Here is a 10556-nt window from a genome sequence, read left to right on the forward strand (position 1 = left end):
CTTACGGCAGTCCAGTGAAACAAAAACAAGTACCAGTTTCTTTAGTATTGCAAAGTTATGTGTAGGACTTTTCCTCCCAGGCCAGAAAAAAATGTTAACAGATAATACACTTTTAAAAGAGACTAGTAAGACCAGATTTTCTCCTCCATTCTCAATGACTCTTAACAGCTTTAATCAACTTTGACTACTCCCAAGTTCCAGTCATAAACTTCAATAGTCTTGTTATTTTTTCTTCTTTATTCATAGTACCTTTTCTGGCAATACACAGAACTAAGTCCTATGTAAGAAGTATTTATTAACAAAATGGAAATGAAACTTATTAGTGAATCAAGATTTAAATGAACTATACACATCTAAAATAGCACCTCTCAATAATGAGATTAACTTTTCTACAACCTACTTTAAAACATGGGACATAAACTCATCTTTTGGCCACAATATGGGAGGCTATGATAAATAAGTATTATCACATCTTAGAAGTTGTTACAATTCTTAATTCATCATGGCAGTCTGATTTGGTAAATCACAGATGTTCATGATTCAAAAAGAAAAACCTTTTGTGAGTGCTGGCACATTTCAGTATGAAGTGGCTAAGGCTCATTTTTGTGTAAATAAACTATCTAATTGCCTCGCTTTAGCTTTAGAGAATAGTTGTCATCTTGTAGTCAACATGGTTGAGGCGGGTGGGGAAACAGTCAAGAAGTCCATCACTGGGACTTCCCATGTGGCGCAGTGGTTAAGAATCCGCCTGCCAATGAAGGGGACATGGGTTCGATCTCTGGTTTAGGAAGACACCACATGCCACGGAGCAACTAAGCCCGTGCGCCACAACTACTGAGCCCGTGTGACACAACTACCAAAGCCCGCATGCCTAGAGCCCGTGCTCCGCAACAAGAGAAGCCACCGCAATGAAGCCCGCGCACTGCAGTGAAGAGTAGCCCCCGCTCGCAACAACTAAACCCGCGCACGGCAACGAAGACCCAACACAGCAAAAAATAAATTAAAAAATTAAAATAAATAAATTTATAAGAAGTCCATCACCTGTGATACCATCCCCTCTTCCTGCATTATATACAGGCTCACAGGCTTCCCAAATTTGGGACACTGTCAACTTGACTCATGAAAACTGCCTTGGCATACTGGATAAGACAAGCTAAAACCTACTTCAACTAGAAATGTGACAGAAGACTCAAGACTCTTGTGTACTCCCATAAACTTATAAAAAGGACAACTGATGAGACAAGTTACATTCACTTAACCTTTGATGGATAATACGATCTAAGAGGTTGTTCCCATTTATAGCCAGGAGAGGACAGGGAAAGGGAAGGGTCAGACACAAGAACATGAAGATCAAAGACCTCAGGCAACAGCAGACCCTCCAATTTAATTAGGATTCTGAATTTAAAAAATAGTGGAAATACAGGAAATATATAGAAAAGAAGACCTCATCAAAGGTTCTCTGAATGTGTAAGAGAACTAGGATGTGGTTAAATTGAAATGGGATACCAACAGATAAAGATGAGCTGGTCCAAGGATCACCCTGTGATGCTATTCAAAGGACAGCCATTCCTGGGAGAGGTGATCGTGTCTCTTCCAGCCCTCCCTCTACTACAAGCTACAGCTCAGTGGTGAACAGTAACCAGGAGACTTGCACAACCTTGACAGAGCCCCATTACAGGTGACCATAGATGCACCCATAATAAGGTACATACTGGGAAGTAAAGAAAGGTGTACCACGCAAGGGTCATGAAAATACGCTGCAGTGCAGGGAGAACTGACAAATTCCCCAAACACCAGAAATCAGCATCAATTCACTCAAGAGGAGCTAAAAAAAATAATTTGGGGAATGTAAAGTACCAACTTATTTTATGTTTTACAAAACTTAAGTCAACACGAGTAACAACTAATTAATATACAGAGATATAAAAGATGTTAAGTATCTTATCTACAAGCATAGAAAAGTGACAGTTTCAAAGAAGTTTGCTTCTATCCAAAAAAATCTTTAGTGGTCATTGACTTCTACTCTCTAAAGGAATAAAAATTAGGGATTGGATAGGAGTGTTTTCTCTATTACTTACTTCTGTATTTCCTATAGATTTAAAGTATCCTTCCTTCTCCCACCCAGGTTGGTCCAAGGCCTGGACCACCACCATTTCAGGTTCATTCCTTTAAGTTCAGCATCATCCTTGTCATCCTCTCCTCTCTGTCTTTTATTTATGTACCTCTAAGAAATCAATATTAAGCCCTTAAGTGTGATCCTCTAGACAGAGGCTTTCAAACTTTTGGCCACAACAAATACAAGAAATACTACATTCTACACTGGAGCCAGTACATACCAGAAAAAATCATACCTATAAAACCTACTTGTAAGCTTCTCAAAACATTTACCCTTACTACATATGATAGACCGATTTTCTCCATTCTACTCCACCTTATTTTAATGCTGGTGACCCAAGTATTAGGTCCAAACTCAGTTTGAAATGCTTAGTAGAGAAGATACACTGACATATCTCACCAAGTAGCAACATAAGGAAGCAGGTGAGAGTTCTGCATTCAGGCTGCCTAGAGTCCAACACCAGCTCTACCATCTGAAGCTGTCAACCTCTCTGCCTCAGTTTCCTTATCATGGGGTAAAAGAATAGTGTTTACCTCAAAAATGAGGATTAACCAAAGACAATCCACATAAAGCACTTAGAGCATAAAAAGTATTCAATTAATGGCTATTAATAATTCTTAAATGGTGTGTGACATTTTTACTATCGTAAAATACATATAACACTCATCATCTTAACCATTTTAAAATGTGCAATTCAGTGGCATTTAGCACATTCACAATGTGTGCAACCATCACCACTCTCTAGTCCTAGAACATTTTCATCTTCCCAAAAGGAAACCTGGAACCCATTAAGCAGTCACTCCCCATCATTCCACCCTGTCCCCCAGGTCCTCTTGGGTAGGGAGATGATTAGAGTCCCCCTCATCTGATTTCTGTTCCTAGGTCCATGGACTTTTTAAATAATAAATTAATACTTGACTAGAACTGTCTTCTAAGGTAGAATGAAGTGTTCTTTGCAGTCAATACTCCTATGGCTCATGAGACAAACTTCTGCTAATCATTTCTTAAGTAAACCTTTTGAGACACTTTAGGTCTCAAAAGTCAGGAGGACCTGACTCTCGAGGTCAGAAATCCCTCTCTCCTGTGAATTCTATTAGGGCGATTCCCAAAGCCTGACCAAGTGCGGTGGACACTTTCAGTGTCCACAAGGGGCAGACTGAGCAAGGCCCTAAGAAGATGTTTCTTCATTACATCGTGGAATATCACCAAATGGTAGAATATTCACCAAATGAAGAACGTTTATTCTTCAGTCTTTGCATTTTGAAATTCTGTATTTGAGGCTCCAAACTTTTACCAACAAAGGTTTAAAAAGTAAACTTGGACACAGAACTAGATATCCATTTCTTGGCTTTAAGATGTAGTGTCATTTCCTTTATGTGCCTCACCCCTCTCACACTGATTTCTCACCCTTCCTTTGGGGTGGGGGAGACTGGGCAAAAATAACTGTTCTTCCCAGAATCTATCCAGGAAGCCTCCAGAAACTTGATTGGGGAAATAACCTGAGCAGGGAGGTTACCTTGCAAAGCAGCACTGTTATTCTTTGAGAAATGGTGAAGGCAGAAGGCTTCTTAGGCCAAAGGAATAAATGTCACCAAGAGTTACAGAAGATGTGAACTGGTAAACAACGCCCTTGGTCCGAGCTGTGCAAGTCAGATCTTTTTTAACTTTTTTTTTTTTTCTAATTAATGACCAACATCGCTCACCCAGCAATTAGGCAGCGAAGTCCTCAATCATTTTCTACCGCCACCCCGCGCCCCCTACTTCCCGGCCTCCTGGGCAAAAGCCTGACCCTCCTCAAGCGCCGAAAGCACTGGGCCAACCGGCTCCTTTGGGATGCGTGGGTGGGAAGTGGGTGATAGAGGGACTCCGGGTCCCACAGCCCAGCGAAACTCCCCGACTCCCAGGAAGTCGCTTTCCTGCTTTGGGGTTTAGGGAGTGGGGGAGAAAAGGCGGAGAAGGCTTTAAGCAGCAAACTAACCCCCCAAAAACCTCACACTTCAAACTCCAGGAAAGCCCATGCCCAGAACTATGCCAAATTCTGCAAAGTCCTGAGCTCGAGTGAACTGGATGTGAACAAAAGAGAATTACGACTTTCGGAACACCCGGGTACCCTGGCAAGTCAGCGAGAGTGAGGGTCCCCGAGATTGCAGCAAAGAATCACCCCCGGCTTCAGACACATAAAGCCAAGGCTTCACCCCAGACCTACCAAAAATGAGACCTCCAGAGCAGAGATGACCTAGGAAGCCGTCACTTCAACGAGCCCAGGTGCACGTTCCTCGGGCATCCGGCCCTGGGCGCTCAGGCGACAAGAGCTCCAGGCTCCCACCCGGGGGCGGGGGTAAGGGGCGTGGGGAGGCTCTGTGACTGCGGTCCCGCCAACCCGAGGCTGGAGGAGAGGGCCGCGTGCAGCGAGCGGGGAGGACCCCGCGAGGGCCGCTTGAACCAGTCCCCGGGTGGAGAGGCCGCTGACTCCCACCGCGCCCGAAATGCGTCCCACGCAGGGCCCTCTCCTTGGCCGGACGGCTGGGCCAGGGCCGAGGGCGGGGTTCAGAAAGTGACAGCACTCGGCTTCCTCCGCCAAGAGTGAGGAACTCCGGAAACTTCCCGGAGCCGGCGCGCGCTTCCTGCAGCCACCTCCCCAGTGCCCAGCACGCCGGCCGGCGGGCGCACTGACCTGAGATGGTCTCCTGGTAGCCCTTGGTGAAGAACTGCATGGCCGTGGCCGCCCTCCAGGGCGTCTTGAGCAGCCCCTGCCGCTGGGGGTCCTCGCCCAGCGAGCGCAGGATGGAGGAGTAGGCAGCCGCCAGGTTGGGGAGGTTCAGCTCGTTGTCCTCCTCGCTGCGGGGCCGCTCGCCCTTCCAGCCGTCCGCCGGCTGGACGCTTTTGCTCTCCGGCCGCGGCTGCTTCTCGGTGGGCGTGCTGGGCCTGGGCCGCGGCGGCTCCCCCTCGGGGAACCCATTGCTGCACCGGGCGTCCCGCGGCTTCGCCTGCACCCTCCCCGGGCCCTTCTCCATGGACCTGCCGCTGCCGCCCCGGAGGGACCCTCGGACGCGTCAGGGGCTGCAACTGAACTTCGCCGGCGGGCAGTGGACTGTGACCGCAGTTACCTGAATAAGGCAGGCCTCGGGCTAGGTGTACACTCCGAGAGCGCCGGAGCGCCTCTTTTTTATGGGCTGGCGGCTCGGCCGGCGCCGCGGGGCGTTTCCATTGGCCGAGGCTCCTGGCGTCATGACGCTCACTCCGCCCCTTCGCCCTGCCCTCCGCCGGGTACACTGGAAGCCGGCTCCTGTGGTGCGGACTTTGAGTCCGTGGCGTGGACTTTGTCCGAGTCCGTGGCGCAGACCTTGTCCGAGTCCCTCCCGCGTCAGGCAGGAGGATTGGGTTGGACCCCTCTGGCCGTTGCCGGATGAACCGAATCCTAAAGGGGGCAGGTGTTCGGAGCTGGAACCTCGGCGAGGGGTGGCAAGGTCTGGGTGCCCCGTCAGCCCTCTCCTCTTAGGGCAAAGAGTACACTGCATCAAGAGTGTTCTGGTCGCCTCGCCCTGTGAAAGATGAGCAAACAGGTGGCCTCGCCGGGGAAGAGACTGGGTTAAAATGTAGGTATGGAAACCAACTCATACTTTTAGGGCAGGAGAATAATATGAATTGAAACGATTGCTTCGTTAGTTAAAAACATGTCCAATGCACCTGCCTCCAGCCGCTGTAAGGAGGAATGTTACACCAAGTGGTCCTTAAGTGAGTCCCTATATCTAGGAGGACGGTATCTGTGGTGGCCAGAACTTTGACCCTGCAGAAATTGGTTTGCGAGCGAAGAAAAATTAGGGGTCTCATTAAAAACCAATTTGCGCTTTGTGGAAAAGCAGCTGTGGAAATTTGGTGTTGATCGTTTTAAGACTGACATGCTAAGTGCCTTTCTCCTGATGCTGATAGAGATTGTGAAACGTTATTGATCAACTGGACTCTTAACCAGTGACATCTGCTTTGACTGTTTAAGATTTTTTTAAATGGACTTTTTTTTCTTACTAGAGGGTTTATTTCATAACACCAAAGATGAGTTTTTAAACATGTATCAAGTTAATATTTTATGATTTGCCCCAGAGAGTTTCTAATGCTGATTTTGTGACATATAAACACGTATTTAAAGGCTTAGGATCAGACAAACCAGGAGGGAAGCCCCTGGAATTATTCTATGCTAATAAAGTAGCTCAGTCATTATTATTAGTAATTTGTATTTATTGGATGTCTGCTCCAGGCATATTCCTGTTCTAGACATTAAGGAAAGAAATATGGGAAATACCTAGCCTCCTAGGTACTTTTAGTCTGAAGTAGAAGAATTATTGGTGTAAGTGGGGTTTTTCAAAATAGTTATTGGATTTCTAGATACATTAAATATCAAATTACATAGATCAAGAAATATGAACATCCCTTGGAAAGGGATGTTTGTCACTCTTTGTCACTCTCCTACTATTTATTGTCAGTGTTCCAACCTGTCCCCATCGTCAAGGTCCTATAATATTTTTTCCCTCTAACTGCACTGCCCACTGTCCAATGATACTTCCTGGTCAGAATTATCCACTGGGTCTCAAACTATTTCAAGCTGGAGACAACATTAAAGGATGGCCTTGTATTTAACAAATGAAAATAAAGATACCAAGTGAAGCATTTTTAAAACAGAGGGATTCAATGGAGATGCTTTCCATGAGATTTTTTTTTTTAGTGGCAATCATTTGCCTTCCTTTAAAAACACTTGTAAACATTAGCTAATATATTTCCCAAAGCAATTTCTAATGAAATTTTTACCCTAAAAATTAACATTTTCTTATAAACACTGCCACTAAGGCATTAGCATTTTTATTGCCAGTTACTAGTACAAGGTCTCTGGATTTGTTCCATATTTACTTGTAAATTAGAGGCAGTGTATTTCAGCCAAATGCCCAAAGGCAATACAAGGAAGCTTTAAAATCATGAACACTATGCAAACTGTTTAACAGTGAAATGTAGGTAGTTGGCAGGGATGGTTGGGAGGTAGGTAGTTGGCAGTTGGCAGGGAGAAGAAGAGGGAATAAATTAAAAGAGGAGGGATATATCCCACAGAATTAATTAGCATAAAATGGTTCAGCAGTGAAACTATGAGCATTCACAACCAGGAATTACAACAGCATTCATGTTTTTAACCCAGTAAGGGGACACATTTTCACCTTGGACCCAACCTGTGAGTTGCTTTCTGTCAAAAACCCAAGGAATTTTTCTTTTAAGTTCTCCCATTTCTAGGGCAGTAGCAAAACAGAGAGGCAGATGAGTGAGATACACAGCACCAAAGACTGAAAATACTGCAGGGCTACAGACATATGTAGTCACTTGCCAAGGGTAACAGGTAAACTAACATTAGGCATTTGGCAATGGTAATTGGAAAAAATGCAAATTTCTCTAAGTGTGCTTGATGAAGGTTCTTTATTTGAAATCCAAACTTTGGAGGAGATTCTGGATCAAGATTGGACATAGGGCTTCCCTGGTGGCACAGTGGTTAAGAATCTGCCTGCCAATGCAGGGGACATGGGTTTGAGCCCTGGTCTGGGAAGATCCCACATGCCGCAGAGCAACTAAGCCCGTGCACCACAACTACTGAGCCTGCGCACCACAACTACTGAAGCCCGTGTGCCACAACTACTGAAGCCCGCGTGCCTAGAGCCTGTGCTCCGCAACAAGAGAAGCCACCGCAATGAGAAGCCCATGCACTGCAACAAAGGGTAGCCCCCACTCTCAGCAACTACAGAAAACCGGCGTGCAGCAGCAAAGACCCAATGCAGCCAAAAATTAAATAAATGAATAAATAAATTTATATAAATAAATAAATAAATAAAATAATTTAAAGATTGGACATAGATAATAACAAGGTGGACACAAGAAAAGTGTCCTTGTTCCACTCCTAACTTCCAGAAGCTAGCCTGTGGAGTCAATGCAATCCTGAGATGTCTCACTAAATCCCCCAAGTGTAGGGAGAAGCAAAGTGAATGGAAGCCCTTACGTTTCTTCTCTTCTGAATGAGGAGGAATGGAACAAGAGAGAAAATGGGAGGATGTGAACACTGAGCTGACTTTCTGAGATGGAAGGGAAGGCTCGAGGGCACCTCACTGAGTTGAGAAAACTATCCACAGCCCAAAGGTACCTCACAAGGGAAGAATAGACATACCCCAGATAGTCACCTGTCCCTGGTAAAGGATCTTTAATACCATCTCGGAAGAAAGGGCAGATGCTAAAAAGGGGATGTTAATGGAGAGTCCAGCCACCACAGCTGAATTCTGTCCTAATCGTCACAATCCCTCAGGGAAAATGAGATACAACACAATCTCCTCCAGCCCCAAACTGTAGCAGAATGAGGGAAACAAACAGGCTTCCACTGTAACAGGAAACACAAAGAAGTCACCCTCAATAAAATGAGACAGGGACAGGAGGCAGAGAAGCAGCATGGCAACCGTGCAAACATACTGTACAATGGCCAGATGGAACAAAACTAAACAAAGGTAATAATGTAGCATGTAAAAAGCACAACATCAAAAAATACAACTGAAAACAAACTCACAGGAGAAAATTCTTCACAAATGTTTTGTTTGTTTGCTTGGTGTTGACACCCGTTTAATGGGGACACTCAAGGCCTGGGCAGACTAGGGAGCACGCAGGAGTTGGGCAGGTGGGCAAAGTGGGTGGGTCACTGGCCCACACCTGGCCCCAAGAGGGGATGCTGGAGGTGGGGGCTGACCCAGGCATGCCAAGGGAAGTACCAGAGGGTGGCCTAGGCAGGCAGACCCCCAAGGAGACCCATAGGCCAGCCCTGAAGAAGGTGTCTAAGCCAGAGGATGAGTGCTCAGGCCAGAGCCTGGCCCACGGAGGCAGGGCTGGGGCCTGGCTGGGGGCTCCCGAGCTTAGGGGCTGGCATCACTGGGGGCCTCCTCAGTTGGATTCAAGCAGCTCCTGGAGGCGGGCATGGAGGTTGTCATTCTTCTCCTCCAGGTGGTCCAGACAGGAGTTGATCTGGTCCAACATGGAGTTAATGGCAGTGTATTCTGCTTCCCCGAAGTCACTGTCCTCGCCTTCCACGCCTGCCTCCACCGGCATGCCCAGGTCCCCACTGGGGCCCAACATTGCAGGCTGGGGTGCTGCAAGGGCAGAGCGATGATGGAACATGACTATGGTCGCACTGACAGCTGGCGCAGGGCGGGAGATGGAGGCTCACAAATGTTTTCTGCTACAGAAAAACTTAATAAAAACATTGAGTTCAATAAGACAAAAACCAAGGGCTTCCCTGGTGGCGCAGTGGTTGAGAGTCCGCCTGCCGATGCAGGGGACACGGGTTTGTGCCCCAGTCTGGGAAGATCCCACATGCCGCGGAGCGGCTGGGTCCGTGAGTCATGGCCGCTGAGCCTGCGCGTCCGGAGCCTGTGCTCCGCAACGGGAGAGGCCACAGCAGTGAGAGGCCCGCGTACTGCAAAAAAAAAAGATAAAAACCAATATAATAAAATGATAGAATTGAAAAAGAAGTTGCAGATCTAAGGAAATAGAGGACCATCATTATTATGGGATTAATTAGAACCATGTACAAAATAGACACTGTTGAAAATGTAATTGTTGACATGAAGAAAGGCATGGGAATGAATGCAGAATAAAAGACGAAGATGAAAGCTGTTAGAGAAGACAAGGATGATCTAGCATAAGAATAATCAGTGTTTCTGAGGTAGAGAACCCAACAAATGAGAGAATGTAGTCAAAGATATAATATAAGCATATTTCTCTACCAGAAATAAACGTTTGTATTTATGTTCAACTGATTTTCTTTTTTTAAAATTTTATTTATCTTTTTATACAGCAGGTCCTGATTAGTCATCCATTTTATACACATCAGTGTATACATGTCAATCCCAATCGCCCAATTCATCACACCACCACCCCCATGCCCCGCAGCTTTCCCCCTTGGTGTCCATACGTTTGTTCTCTACATCTGTGTCTCAATTTCTGCCCTGCAAACCGGTTCATCTGTACCATTTTTCTAGGTTCCACATATATGCGTTAATATACGATATTTGTTTTTCTCATTCTGACTTACTTCGCTGTGTATGACAGGCTCTAGATCCATCCACATCTCTACAAATGACCCAATTTCGTTCCTTTTGATGGCTGAGTAATATTCCATTGTATGTATGTGCCACATCTTCTTTATCCATTCGTCTGTCGATGGGAACTTAGGTTGCTTCCATGACCTGGCTATTGTAAATAGTGCTGCGGTGAACATTGGGGTGCATGTGCCTTTTTGAATTATGGTTTTCTCTGGGTATATGCCCAGTAGTGGGATTGCTGGATCACATGGTAATTCTATTTTTAGTTTTTTAAGGAACCTGCATACTGTTCTCCATAGTGGCTGTATCAATTTACATTCCCACCAACAGTG

General features: G+C 45.9%; 1 protein-coding gene across 2 annotated transcripts in view; it reads right to left on the minus strand.

Moving 5' to 3' along the window:
• GCH1 (GTP cyclohydrolase 1) overlaps window positions 1-5256 on the minus strand; it is a 49619-nt gene extending 44363 nt beyond the window's left edge. For both annotated transcript variants that reach the window (XR_014015387.1, XM_081228859.1), the window contains exon 1: window positions 4791-5256. Coding sequence is in view for 1 of the 2 variants with exons in the window: in XM_081228859.1 (XP_081084985.1) it covers window positions 4791-5130 (340 nt within the window). In the remaining variant the exon portion in view is untranslated. The remainder of the gene's footprint in view (window positions 1-4790) is intronic.
• Window positions 5257-10556: the final 5300 nt, after the last annotated feature.

This window comes from Mesoplodon bidens, assembly GCF_964165515.1.
Source record: "Mesoplodon bidens genome assembly, chromosome: 3".
In the NCBI taxonomy this organism is placed as follows: domain Eukaryota; kingdom Metazoa; phylum Chordata; class Mammalia; order Artiodactyla; family Ziphiidae; genus Mesoplodon; species Mesoplodon bidens.